The sequence below is a fragment of the Pelophylax lessonae genome, assembly GCF_965119305.1.
Source record: "Pelophylax lessonae genome assembly, chromosome: 1".
Classification (NCBI taxonomy): Eukaryota; Metazoa; Chordata; class Amphibia; order Anura; family Ranidae; genus Pelophylax; species Pelophylax lessonae.
The window spans coordinates 234842845-234857851 of NC_138768.1; the positions used below are offsets into that span (position 1 = coordinate 234842845).

General features: G+C 41.3%; 1 protein-coding gene across 1 annotated transcript in view; it reads right to left on the bottom strand.

Annotated features, from left to right (window-relative positions):
• KNTC1 (kinetochore associated 1) overlaps window positions 1-15007 on the bottom strand; it is a 792142-nt gene that overhangs the window by 142274 nt on the left and 634861 nt on the right. Inside the window, exon 51 of the mRNA XM_082256649.1 lies at window positions 2613-2725. Coding sequence (XP_082112775.1) covers window positions 2613-2725 — 113 coding nt within the window. The remainder of the gene's footprint in view (window positions 1-2612; window positions 2726-15007) is intronic.

Below are 15007 nucleotides of genomic sequence, written 5' to 3' on the forward strand. Positions count from 1 at the left end.
CAAACGCCTTAGCAAAATCTAGGTACACCACATCCACTGGTCTGCCCCTATCTAGCTCACAGCTCACCTCCTCGTAGAATGTTAAAAGATTGGTTTGACAAGAACGCCCATTTGTAAACCCGTGCTGGTTACTACTGATGATGCTGTTGTCCTTAGCAAACTCTACGATATAGTCCCTTATCATCCCCTCCAGAAGTTTACATACTACTGATGTCAGACTGACAGGCCTATAATTTCCCGGTATATGCCTCTGACCCTTTTTGAATATCGGAATCACGTTTGCTTTCCTCCACTCCCCTGGTACATCTCCTGTCCTAATACTGTCCGCAAAGATCAGAAACAGTGGTCTGGATATAACCTTACTGAGTTCCTTGAGTACTCTCGGGTGTACGCCATCCGGGCCTGGTGATTTGTTTGTGTTAAGTTTATCCAGCCTTTCCCTGATTTCACCCTCTGTTAGCCATAGTGGCAAGTCCTGTGTATTACTACTAACCAAACCAGTCATGGTCAGTGTACCCCTCCGTTTGCTGTGTAAAGACTGACGAGAAAAAAGCATTCAGCACGGTTGCTTTTTCAGTGTCCTCTGTAACCATCCTCCCATCATCGTTAATTATGTGTGCAATATGCTCTGCCCTAGTTTTTTTGCTGTTGATATACTTAAAGAATTTCTTTGTTTTTTTTTTACTATCCTCCGCTATTTTTCTCTCAAAGTCTATTTTAGCCATCTTGATTTCGTGTTTACACTTCCTATTTGCCTCCTTGTATTGGTCGAAAGCCAATACTGTGCCCTCTGATTTATATTTCCTGAAGGCCAATTTTTTTCCCCTAATAAGTTTTTTAACGCTCCGGTTTAGCCAGCCAGGTTTGGCTTTGTCCCTTCTAAATTTATTTCCCATAGGAATGCACTGCAAGATGCCTTTGCTTAATATGTTCCTAAAGCATTCCCATTTTTCCTCTGTGGTCAGGGATCCCAGGGTTCGGTCCCAGTTTACCCTTTCCATCAACGAGTACAATTTTGGAAAGTCTGCCCTTCTGAAGTTAAGGGTTCTTATGTTCCCCACTTGCCTTGCTATATTTTTATTTACGCTAAATGTGATCATCCTGTGATCGCTAAAGCCCAGGTTGTCCTGGACTCCTACCTCCGAGATTAGGTCTGGGTCATTAGTGATCAATAGATCCAGGATTGCGTTTTCTCTAGTAGGGGAATCCACCAACTGAGACATGTAATTATCCTGTAAGGTTTCCGTGAATAGACGGACCTTATGTGAGTGTGTAGTCCCCTCTCCCCAGTCAATGTCGGGATAATTGAAGTCCCCCAATATGATGACTGATCCTAGCTCTGCCACTTTACCCAAAAGTGCTAAAAATTCCTGCTCTACCTCCTCCCCTTGTTTAGGTGGCCTATAGCAAACCCCCACAATTACTTTTCCCTTTTCTCCTTCCCTATGGAGTTCTACCCATACGGATTCTAACTCCATACTCATCACTTCCGTAATGTCACTCCTCTCTATCACCTTTACATTGTTCTTGACGTAGAGACATACTCCTCCCCCTCTTTTTCCTACCCTGTCCTTCCGGTACACTGAATACCCTTGGATATTTGCCAGCCAGTCATGTGAGGGGTCGAACCAAGTCTCCGTTATTCCCACTAGGTCTATGTCCTCCTCATGTACTAACATTTCCAACTCATCCATTTTATTAGCTAGGCTCCTGGCATTAGCATATACCCCTCTTAGTTTTATGGAAGTTAATCGTGATCGGTGGTTATGTTTATTCCTGTTTGGTCTGCGGTTCTCCTGCACAGACCTACCGATTGACGCTGTGGACCTACTGTCACTGCTGACCCTACAACTGTCTTCAGTCCTTTGTTCCCTCCTGACTCTACTTCTGAGCCCTCCCCCCCGTCTCCTAGTTTAAAAGCTCCTCCAACTTGGTGGCCATCTTTCTCCCCAAAAGAGCTGTACCACTCCCATTAAGGTGCAGCCCATCCTTACTAAAGAGCCGGTAGCCGATAAAAAACAATAAAACATTTTTATTTTTTTTACTAGTAATGGCAGCAATCTGCGTTTTTTTGCGGGACCGCGACATTGCGGCGGACAGATCGGTCCCCTAACTGACATTTTTGGGGGTACAAATGACATTACTACAGTAATCAGTGCTAAAAATATGCACTGTTACTGTAATAATGACACTGGCAGGGAAGGGGTTAACAGTATTGGTGATCAAGGGGTTAAATGTGACCCTAGGGGCATATTTCTAAATGTGGGGGGGGCGTGGCTTGTGAAGTCATCACAGAGACATGTGATCCTATATAGCAGGATCACACGACATCTGTGATAACTTCAGGGAGAAGTCCTTCCCTGTCAGCGGCGGAAGATCGCGGGTGGCCGGCGGCCATCGGCTTCCCTGGTGACGAGCGGGGGCAGGAGCGCGCCACGCGATCGCCCCATAGCTCCTCCCAGGCGAGCGCCGTACATGTACGGGACTTTGCCTGGGAGAGCCAGTCTGCGGCGGCTGGGGCTAATGTGGTTAAAACACATATAAAGTATAAACTGAACAATAATCTGTAAATAAAAATCAGGGCCTTTGGAAAAGAAGATACTTGTACTTACTACAGCTTGCGGCAGAGTAGCTGGACACAACCATTTGTCAAGGAGAAGGTCTCGAATTTTGCTCATGCTCAAGTTGTTCACTTCAGCTATTTGCTTTGCTGCGGTATGTATGTCTGGAGAAATAAGAAAATGTTCTTAGCTTAGCTTTGTGATAGTATTTAAAATGTTAATGCTCAAGAAATGAAAGATTTTGCTCCTGTCAAAATCTTGCAAAGTAAAAATCTAAACAGATTTCATTACTTGGAAACACGTACAAACAACACTAATACACAATGACTGATGCTATAAAATAATGTATTGTACAAAAGCAGATTCCAGATGATGATCCATGATGTACTTACAGTAATATCCTTTAGGCCCCTTTCACACTTGTGACTGCAAGTCGCACGACAAGTCGTACCCCATGATTTCCAATGAGTATCGTTCATATCTGTACGACTTCAAATAGTCCCTGCACTACTTTGGTCCGACTTTGATGCAACTTGAAGTCCATAGACCTCAACATTACACATGCATTATAAAAAACTACAGAGGAGAGCTGGCATGTGAGGGGCATGAAAGTGTCTTACTCTCAATATGTATGAATACATAAAAGAAGAATGCCCAAGGGACTATGTAAGACAAACCACAAGGTATAAAATGTACAAAATGTATTACATTTTAAATACTTTGGTACATACAATTGAAATAATTCTAGTAGACATAGGAACATAGATATATGTATGGGTTTCCATAGTTACATAAAGCAAAATATGACTGACATACCAAGGTGTAAATGTATATATGGTAAGAATTTCTCTACACGTTTCGCGAGACCATGCTCGCTTCCTCAGGAGATACATATACAGGTCCCTCTCAAAAAATTAGCATATTGTGATAAAGTTCATTATTTTTCTGTAATGTACTGATAAACATTAGACTTTCATATATATTTTAGATTCATTACACACAACTGAAGTAATGCAAGCCTTTTATTGTTTTAATATTGATGATTTTGGCATACAGCTCATGAAAAACCAAAATTCCTATCTCAAAAAATTAGCATATCATGAAAAGGTTCTCTAAACTAGCTATTAACCTAATCATCTGAATCAACAAATTAATTCTAAACACCTGCAAAAGATTCCTGAGGCTTTTAAAAACTCCCAGCCTGGTTCATTACTCAAAACCGCAATCATGGGTAAGACTGCCGACCTGACTGTTGTCCAGAAGGCCATCATTGACACCCTCAAGCAAGAAGGTAAGACACAGAAAGAAATTTCTGAACGAATAGGCTGTTCCCAGAGTGCTGTATCAAGGCACCTCAGTGGGAAGTCTGTGGGAAGGAAAAAGTGTGGCAGAAAACGCTGCACAACGAGAAGAGGTGACCAGACCCTGAGGAAGATTGTGGAGAAGGACCGATTCCAGTCCTTGGGGGACCTGCGGAAGCAGTGGACTGAGTCTGGAGTAGAAACATCTAGAGCCACCGTGTACAGGCGTGTGCAGGAAATGGGCTACAGGTGCCGCATTCCCCAGGTCAAGCCACTTTTGAACCAGAAACAGCGGCAGAAGCGCCTGACCTGGGCTACAGAGAAGCAGCATTGGACTGTTGCTCAGTGGTCCAAAGTACTTTTTTCGGATGAAAGCAAAGTTTGCATGTCATTCGGAAATCAAGGTGCCAGAGTCTGGAGGAAGACTGGGGAGTGGGAAATGCCAAAATGCCTGAAGTCCAGTGTCAAGTACCCACAGTCAGTGATGGTCTGGGGTGCCATGTCAGCTGCTGGTGTTGGTCCACTGTGTTTTATCAAGGGCAGGGTCAATGCAGCTAGCTATCGGGAGATTATGGAGCACTTCATGCTTCCATCTGCTGAAAAGCTTTATGGAGATGAAGATTTCATTTTTCAGCACGACCTGGCACCTGCTCACAGTGCCAAAACCACTGGTAAATGGTTTACTGACCATGGTATTACTGTGCTCAATTGGCCTGCCAACTCTCCTGACCTGAACCCCATAGAGAATCTGTGGGATGTTGTGAAGAGAAAGTTGAGAGACGCAAGACCCAACACTCTGGATGAGCTCAAGGCCGCTATCGAAGCATCCTGGGCCTCCATAACACCTCAGCAGTGCCAAAGGCTGATTGCCTCCATGCCATGCCGCATTGAAGCAGTCATTTCTGCAAAAGGATTCCCGACCAAGTATTGAGTGCATAACTGAACATAATTATTTGAAGGTTGACTTGTTTTGTATTAAAAACACTTTTTTTTTTTTATTGGTCGGATGAAATATGCTAATTTTTTGAGATAGGAATTTTGGTTTTTCATGAGCTGTATGCCAAAATCATCAATATTAAAACAATAAAAGGCTTGCACTACTTCAGTTGTGTGTAATGAATCTAAAATATATGAAAGTCTAATGTTTATCAGTACATTACAGAAAATAATGAACTTTTCACAATATGCTAATGTTTTGAGAGGGACCTGTATAAATGCCTGAAATTCGAGACAGTTGTTAGGCCACAGAGCAGAAAGGGAGGATTTAATTACTATTATCTGCACACTTATATAGCACTATTACTTTCATGATGGGTTTCACAGCTTGGGATTCACTCACTAATTGGCCATTCACTGGCCTCTACAATTCTCCATCTCTTGATAATGTCTCCTTTTTTTATTCATTACAATTTTTCATATTTATATGTAATCGACCCTAAGGTAGACGCCTAATGAGGTCCACATATGGACCGTTTGGAGATGAAGACGTAAGAAAACAGAAAGAGGTCCCCAATGGGGAGTCCTATGGGAACCATGAATTTACTTGACTGTTTATCCTGGTTTGGAAGTTTGTTAGGACTATTATATAAACAATTGTAAGTTTTGGTCTTCCCTCTCCCTTTTTTGCCTGCTTCCACCCCCCCTCCTTTTCCTTTCCTATCCTCCCTTTCTACTCTGAGGCCTAACAACTGTCTCTAATTTCAGCCATTTGTATATGTATCTCCTGAGGCAGGGAGCATGGTCTTGCGAAACGCATAGAGAAATTTTACCATATATACATTTACACCTTGGTTCGTCAGTCATATTTAGATTTATGTAACTATGGAAACCCATGCATAATATATCTATGTACCTATGTCTACTATAATTATTCAAATTGTATGTACCAAAGCGTTTAAAATGTAATACATTTTGTACATTTTATACCTTGTGGTTTGTGTCTTACAAAGTCCCTTGGGCATTCTTTTTTGTATTCATACATATGGGGACTAAGACACTTTCATGCCCCTCATATGCCAGCTCTCCTCTGTGTAAATATTATTGCAAATATTATTGGTGGAAAAAACCGCCCCCTTTTTTGGCATACGTAGAGGCATTTTTTAATTGCATGAAGTGCGTTATAGTGGGCTAATGCCCGTTTTTCAGTCTACTTACAGCTTACAAACCCTTTATATTTGTGATATTTTTGAATGTTTATTTGTTTTATATATTCATTTGGTTGTTTGTCTGCAGAGACTATGTTGGGTCTCTATTTCCCTTTTCCTCCCTTCTTTTTCCCCTGCGATTGATGTGTTCTTTAGTCCGGGGGCTGCGAGATCCTTTTTGCTGCATGGCCACCCTGACTGGTGTGGTCCTTTGCTACTTGCATTGGTACCATTTTCCTCCTGGGTGTCCCCGGGTGCCGTGTGACATTACGCCTCCTTTCGACTTCACGGTTGGGGATGGAAGGGCTCGGGGTCACATCATGACGCCGTCTGGCGTCTTTTGCACATGTGTGAATCCCAGAGGGAGTGGCGTGAGGTACAGTGACGCAGGATTGCTTGCACACATGCACCGCGATCCATTCCCTCTGGTGCGGCAGAGCGTGATGCCCATTCGCGCTCTGCATCACCTCAACTTCCACATGCGCCTGTACCTTCAGCCATGTTCGCACTGGCGTCAATCGCTTCGCCGCCTATGGGATTACATGAGCCCCATGGCTTTTTTTTTTTCCCTTCCATTGTGACGCTGGATGGGGCAGGGTTCAAACAGTTTTCAGGCTATTTAGTCAGCCCCTGTCCATCACTAATGGGGTGGGGTCCAACCTGTTTCCAGGCTATTTAGTCAGCCCCTGTCCATTAGCCATCCCAACAGTCTATGAGGTGTGAGATGTTTGGTTTCTGGTGTGCATACCTTTTTCAGGGAAGGTGAGAATCTATCAGTTAGGGAACCATAATATGTTCCAATAGCATCCACTTGGGTCTGGTTCTGTTTATTCTTTTCACTGTCTAGGCATCTGTTTTGTATTACTTCAGCACACTAATACTATTTTCTGCACACTTATATGGCACTATTACTTTCATGATGGATTTCACAGCTTGGGATTCACTCACTAATGGGCCATTCACTGGCCTCTGCACATCACTAGCTCTTGATAATGGACACTTGTCTCCTTTATTTATTCACTTTTTTTATTTACAACAATATGTTCTATTTATATGTAATCTACCCTATGGTAGACGCCTAATGAAGTCCACATATCTATTGCACCTATGCACAATTCCCCTCTGTAAATTCCCTTTTTTTTATTGTTTACATGTTATACTTTTACCATCAGCTACTCCTGCGTTTACACTGGGTTGTTTTTTGCACTATTACACGTGGGATGTGATGTTTAGGCGCTTGCTAGTTGCTACTGGGAGCAATGGCCCCCTATTGAGCTTTACTGTTGCTGTTTTCCAACTTTCAGTATTTGTACATCCCTGACCACTGTGACACCCTGTCACCTTCTTGGAAGTTTGCCTGTTTGGCTGGCCCCCTCCACTCCACAGCCCCCCTGGGAGAACTACATGGACCGTTTGGGGATCTCTGTTTTCCTACATCATGTCCATTGGGGTGTCCTATGGGAACCATGAATCTACTTGACTGTTTGCCCTGGTTTGGAAGTTTGTTAGGACTATTATATACACAATTGTAAGTTTTGGTCTTTCCTCTCCCTTTTTTTGCCTACTCCCCCGCCCTTTTCCTTTCTTATCCTCCCTTTCTGCTCTGAGGCCTAACAACTGTCTCTAATTTCAGGCATTTATATGTGTATCTCCTGAGGAAGCGAGCATGGTTTTGCGAAATGCGTGGAATTTTTTTTACCATATATACATTTACACCTTGGTTTGTCCGTCATATTTTGATTTATGTAACTATGGAAACCCATGCATATATCTATGTACCTATGTCTACTAGAATTATTTCAATTGTATGTACCAAAGTGTTTAAAATGTAATACATTTTGTACATTTTATACCTTGTGGTTTGTGTCTTACAAAGTCCTGTGAGCATTCTTCTTTTTTGAATTATAAAAAAACGACACTTAACCCGTGCTTGTATAGATATAATAAAGGGATAAATGCAGCAGCTTGCACAATACACTGGTTGTGATATATGAAAATAAAATACAAAATGCAGCGCTTAAAATAAAATCCATATAGGAAAAATCAAAAGAAATTAAGTAAAAAGTCCAAAGGTGTAAAGTTCATATCAAAGTGCCAGACTAAATCTTCCACCAAGGTGTATGATTCCCATTAAGATAGTAAATCTAATACCTCCAGCGACACTGCTGAACACCCTGACCCTTACCACATGAGGAGGACCACTATATCCATAATGGTCAAATGCTCATTGTGTGATTTAACAATGATCACACAGCCTCAGATCTGGATCAATCATAATCGATATACGCTCATCCACATCCAAAGTTTGGGCACATAGGGATCAAAAGAAATCAACAGGAGAGCCTCATAGCGTAGTAAGTCAGTCCACAATTCTTTCATAATAACACTCACCAATCGGACAGCAAATATCGCCTGTAAACTGCAATACAATGGAAATGTTTCAAACCCATAAAAAATAGCCAACCTCCGTGCGTGACATTTACGCAAAACCGACTCCTCCCAATGCGTTTCCTCATACAGACATCATCAGGGGCGTGATTTTGTATGCGTACAACATCTTTATATATACTATTGGGGCCGAAAATGAATTGGCCTCCCAGAAAATGTGTTCCAAATGAAAAAGCAGTTGAACCAACAACTACCGGATGTGAAATCACATCTGCCCAGACTATGTAAACATAATGAGTAATTCATAACCCAAATTGGGCTGCATGAAAAGACCCTAATATGCACAGAAATAATGTAATAATAGAGATGGCCAAATCTAGGCGAGTATTGAAATTTTTGTATTAAAAACCGTCCGCAAAGGAAGTCAGATCGCAATAGCGACATCTTGTGGCCAGAAACACCCCCTGCACTATGGTCAAGACTGATCTCAATATATATAATAAATAATCTTCGGATCAAAACTTCAATAAAATAAAATAAAAATAAATAAAAAGATAGAAAGGGGATAATACATTTTATACCCAGAATTAATTTCAAGAATGAGAAACCGGTTTAAACCATATAAATATTATTTATAAAAACAAAATAAATAGATATTAACCATTATGAAAGCATTCACATCCCATTCTATCTTGAGACCAAAAGGTCTAAAACATTTCGGCCAGTAAATCCAATTTAGAAATTAGAAACATGGCTTCCCCTCCAGTGGGGGTTAAATTTGTCAATAGCCATAAAGGACATGCCCGTAGGATTCTTATTATGGCACTAATCGTAATGTCTGGATAAGCTATGATTGGGAATGCCCTTCCGGATATTCGCAATGTGTTCCTTCATTCTCACTTGAAAGGTATGTACAGTGCGACCAACATAATGTAGGCCACAAGGACATGTAATTAAATAGCAGAAAATAATAAAAGTGGTGCGCTGCTCAAAATGTGAACATGAGCAATTATCTCCTGTGAAAGATATTCCTATAAAAGGAATAAATACAAAAAATGTTATATATATATAACATTGGGCACCCCAGGTAAAAATTTGTATTAATGTGCATAATACAAGGAAAGATGGAAAAATCTCCAAAAGGCATCAAATTACAGATTAGACATTCTTATAATATGTCAACAAAAGTTCGATTTTATTTCCATTATTTACACTTTCAAAATTACAGAAAACAAAAAAATGGCATCTGCAAAAGTTTGGGCACCCTGCAGAATTTATAGCATGCACTGCCCCCTTTGCAAGGCTGAGACCTGCCAGTGTCATAGATTGTTCTCAATCATCGTCTGGGAAGACCAGGTGATGTCAATCTCAAAGGTTTTAAAAGCCCAGACTCATCTGACATTGTCCAAACAATGAGAACCATGGGATCTTCTACGCAGTTGTCTAGAAAACTGAAACTGAAAATAGTTGACGCTCAGAAAGCTGGAGAAGACTATAAGAAGATAGCAAAGCGTTTTCAGATGTCAATATCCTCTGTTCGGAAAGTAATTAAGAAATGGCAGTCATCAGGAACAGTGGAAGTTAAAGCAAGATCTGGAAGACCAAGAAAAATATCAGACAGAACAGCTCGCAGGATTGTGAGAAAAAACAATTCAAAACCCACATTTGACTGCACGATCCCTCCAGAAAGATCTGGCAGACACTGGAGTTGTGGTACACTATTCCACTACAAAGATATACTTGTACAAATATGGTCTTCATGGAAGAGTCATCAGAAGAAAACCTCTTCTACGTCCTCACCACAAAAATCAGCGTTTGAACTTTGCAAATGAACATATAGACAAGCCTGATGCATTTTGGAAACAAGTTCTGTGAACCAATGAGGTTAAAATTGAACTTTTTGGCCGGAATGAGCAAAGGTACGTTTGGAGAAGAAGGGGCACAGAATTTAATGAAAAGAACCTCTGTCCAACTGTTAAGCATGGGGGTGGATCAATCATGCTTTGGGGTTGTATTGCAGCCAGTGGCACAGGGAACATCTCACGAGTAGAAGGAAAAACGGATTCAATAAAATTTCAGCAAATTTTGGATGGTAACTTGATGCCATCTGTGAAAAAACTGAAGTTAAAGAGAGGATGGCTTCTACAAATGGATAATGATCCTAAACACACCTCGAAATCCATGCGGGATTACATCAAGAGGCGTAAACAGAAGGTTTTGCCATGGCCTTTACAATCTCCTGACCTCAACACAATTGAAAATCTATGGATAGACCTTAAAAGAGCAGTGCGTGACAGACAGCCCAGAAATCTCAAAGAAATGGAAGACTTTTGTAAGGAAGAATGGGCAAAGATATCTCAAACAAGAATTGAAAGACTCTTGGCTGGCTACAAAAAGCGTTAACTTGCCAAAGGGGGCAGTACAAGATATTAACTCTGTAGGGTGCCCAAACTTTTGCAGACACTATTTTTTTGTTTTCTGTTATTTTGAGAGTGTAAATGATGGAAAAAAAACTAACTTTTGTTGACATATTATAAGAATGTCTAATCTGTAATTTGATGCCTTTTGGAGATTTTTCCATCTCTCCCCGGCTTCTTTATGCACATTATTACACATTTTTACCTGTATATATATATACACACACACATATATATATACATACACATTAATTCATATGGCAACTGAAAAAAATTGTGAAAAAGTTCATCCACCAATAAAAAAATTATTATAGTGAATAAAATGGGTGAAATAAAGTCTTTTCTCCAAAGGCATGCCCATAGCTCCTAAGTCAGTGCAGCAAGAGCAGAGCACAGGCTTGTGGAACCACAGGTGCCAGCAGATCTACAGCAGAAAAAGCACTTTTAGGCACTGCTGAGATTGTAGAAACTGATCTGTTGACATAGAATTAAACCCTCCTATCCTCTACAGCCAAGGAAGCTGCTTCAGTTTGATCTGCAACTGCCATGGTGCTGCAAATGTGATCAGATGGTGCTTCCCCACGTTCCAGCTGAGGACCCTGCATTAGTCTTGATGATTTCAGGACCCTAGACCACCAGGGCACGGGGGAGAAGATGCTGCAGGAACCAGTCTAGCAGAAGGGAGGAGTGGAAAATCAGCCATAATGCACTGACGCACCTTAAAGGAGTCCACAGGATGGTAAAGGAGCCCTAGGTGGATCATCCGATTAATTATTGGCTGCACACTTTCTGTGTGCTGGAGGTGAGCGGCCATTGCACAGAGGGGTGATTGCGGAGTTTTGGTGAAAGGTTTTTTTGGCACGTTTTCACCATTTGTATATACCAAGTTTGCTATATTATTCACTAATATGTTTCACAGGAGATAATTGCTCATGTTCACATTTTGAGTAGCGCACCACTTTTATTATTTTCTGTTGTATTGGACAAGGTTTATGAGTGCTTGTTTGAGTGGGAGCTGCAACTCAAATATTATATAGTCACTTCTTTCCGTTTAGAGCAGTGCACCTGTTTCCAATTTCATGTAATTAAACTACATTTTTAGAAGTGCAAGTGAAAAATGACTGGACGTCATATTTTTTAAGTGACATTAGAATTGAAAGAAGTATACTTCCTTTTTTTTTTCTTTTAGACAATTGTGTGCACAAACAGCACACTTCCTACAAGGATTAAAACCTTTCATCTGGAATTAAAAAAAGTGGGTTTCCTATGGGGTTCAACTATATTAGGAGCAATTTGTAACCTTAATGGGGGGACCCCTCTAAATGTGACTGACGGAGCATTAGGCAGCTATGGGCCTAAAACACTGTCACTCTTTAAGACGCCCCAGTATTTTCTGAAAAGATTTCTAACAAAATAATGCTGAGTGGAATAAGATGTAAAAAAAGAAAACCAAGGAGAGAAATTCGAAGACTCACATGATGACTGATTCAAATGTGAGTGCTTCCCCCTCAATTAAGAATAAGGGCCCTATTCATATTTCTTACCTCCTGGATGGTGTGATCTAATTCAATAGGGTTATAACCTTTAGCTACAAAATGTTCTTTCAGTTCTTTGCGTTATTTTTAACTGACAAATCTCTTTATTTGTCAGTTAAAATAACGCAGTGCCGAATCGCAAAATAGGGCCTGGTCAGGACAGGGGCAAATCTTTCCGGTCTTAAAGTGGTTAGGGAACAGAAGATGAAGTAATTATGGTACATTGGGACATCCAAAAGTAGTCCAACTGAGGGGTAGGCAAAACAGCAAATGAAAGCCAGTCCACCAAATTAACAGGTTAGCAGGGGTGGCTCCAAGGGCAAACAAAGCTACCTGAAGAACCTTAAAGCGGAGTTCCGGCCACAAAAACGACATAATAGATTTTGGGCCATCCGCTTGTTCTTGGTCATTTGAAAAACAAATGGGTAGTTACGATTTTTTTTTTTTTTGTTTACTTACCTTGTTATTGAAGAAAAATATACTCACCTTTCTTTCACTTCCTCCCTCTGCGGCCGCAGCCCGCACCGTCACTTCCTCTTTGCATTGATTCCTGGGAGCTGAACGTCATCGCTCCCAGGAATCAATGCGCCTGCACCAGCCCCGCTCGTCACTTCCGGTGCGGGCGCCTAATTCCCTGCTAAACAGCTTCTGGGCATGCCCAGAAGCTGTGGAGGGATGACGCGCCCGCACCGGAAGCGACGAGCAGGGCCGGTGCAGGCGCATTCTGGGAGAAGAGGACGCAGAAGAGGACACGCTGGCTTGAGCTGTCCACATCCGTGATGGCAGCGCTAGAGAAGAAATTTTCAAGGTAAGTATTTCTTCTAAAAGGTAAGTGCGACCCGGGACAGTACAGAGGCTATCCATTGTGGAATGTACTAGCTCTGACTGTCCCGTGGGTATTTTTAGCTACATTTCACCCCCATGGCCGGAACTCCACTTTAATATCAACGCCAGCATCAGCTGGGAACCTCGAACAGCCACCTGGTAAAACTTGACAAACGTATTAACACAAGACCAGATGGCAGACTTGCAAATCTGAGAAACAGATGCTTAATGATGAATTGTCAAATCCACATGGCGATAGTGGAACATGAAGCTGGTTGTCCCTTATGAAGAACTCATGAATATATACAGTATATCATATGACAACACCATTACCATGATAACATCAATAAAAGCACCAGCTTTAGGTAGGATAGTTACAAATGGTAAATGTGGTGTAAAAGAGATAGAAACTCTAGGAGTATGGGCCTGCATGTGAGAAAAGTGTCAGAGGTCTCAATTCATCCCTTGTGTAGCCTATTTCAAAAGTCTAGAGTTTGCCAGTGTGGGTATCCCTTTTCTTCATAAGAGTGACTGTTAGCTAGCGCTGGATGAACATCTGGCTGTAGCAGGCAAACATGGACCGACCTGAAGTGACACTGGATTATGTTTATGTCTATTTTAAGAATCAATAAAGAATAGGTTTGGAACATGCTAATCTGAGATCATTAATTTTATTCAGAATAGGGATGTTCTCCAAGGCTACGCAATACTAGGCATTGCGCATATGTGCGTTTTTGCTTGCTGTTGCACTGCATGCATACAGCAGCTTTATGCCCTGTGTGCAACAAACACAGAAAAGTAGCTCATGCACCTGTTTCATGAGCAGCAGGCTTTGCGCATTTTTTCCTGTGTGTTTTGCCGCATTTGTATGCTTGCTGCTTTTGGGGGCCAGTAACAATGAATAGCACCACAAGTGTGACACGTTTTTGTGCGTTTCATGAATGTGTGTACAATTGTGAGATCTTGGGCATGTTCATGAAACACTATAATGTGAATACAGCATAAGGAGTGAGGCAAGTGGTCTCCGAAGAAGACCCTCCAAAGGGTTATTTGCTGGGCAAACATCCTTTGCAAAGTGTTTATCTGGGTCAAGCCAATCACTATACCAGACCAGTTGTAAACTTTCTAACAGGTTTGTCATGCTAAATATAGAGTGAAGGATTGCCCACAACAAAGGGTTACTGCCATCTGACTTAACATTATGGCTGAACATCCTAGAGAATTAAAAGGGTGGATGCAACTCAAGAAGATAGTGGGAAAAGATGAGAATGTCCACACATGCGTTGGAAAAAATTCCACGGTACAACCAACCAGGAAGGAAGCTGTGCAGACTCAGTAGGGGTGCATGGGGAGTAAACCCTGAGTACAAGGAGACAATTTTAAAAATGATACAGAGCCTCTTTCTGCCACTGTCCAGTGACCAAATGTGTTGCATTCAGCACTCTAATGTTAACTCTAGGGACATACTGGGGCATACTGTATGTAATTGCCTGAAAAAGAGGATACTTCATCATTTCTGGACCAGAAGGGTTTGCCCCCCTAATGACCAGGGCATTTTTGTGATTCGGCACTGCATTAGTTTAATGGACAAGTGCTCGGGGTGCGACACTGTACCTACATACAATTTATGTCCTTGTTTTCACACAAATAGAGCATTCTTTTGAAGGTATTTGATCACCTGTGTGATTTTTATTTTTTTGCGCTATAAACAAAAAAAGAGCGACAATTCTGAAAAAACAAAAATAAAAGAAAAAACAATATTTTTCACATTCTGCTATTTAACATTCCCAAAACAAATAAAAAAATGTAAAAATCTAATTTTTTTATCCTTTTAGG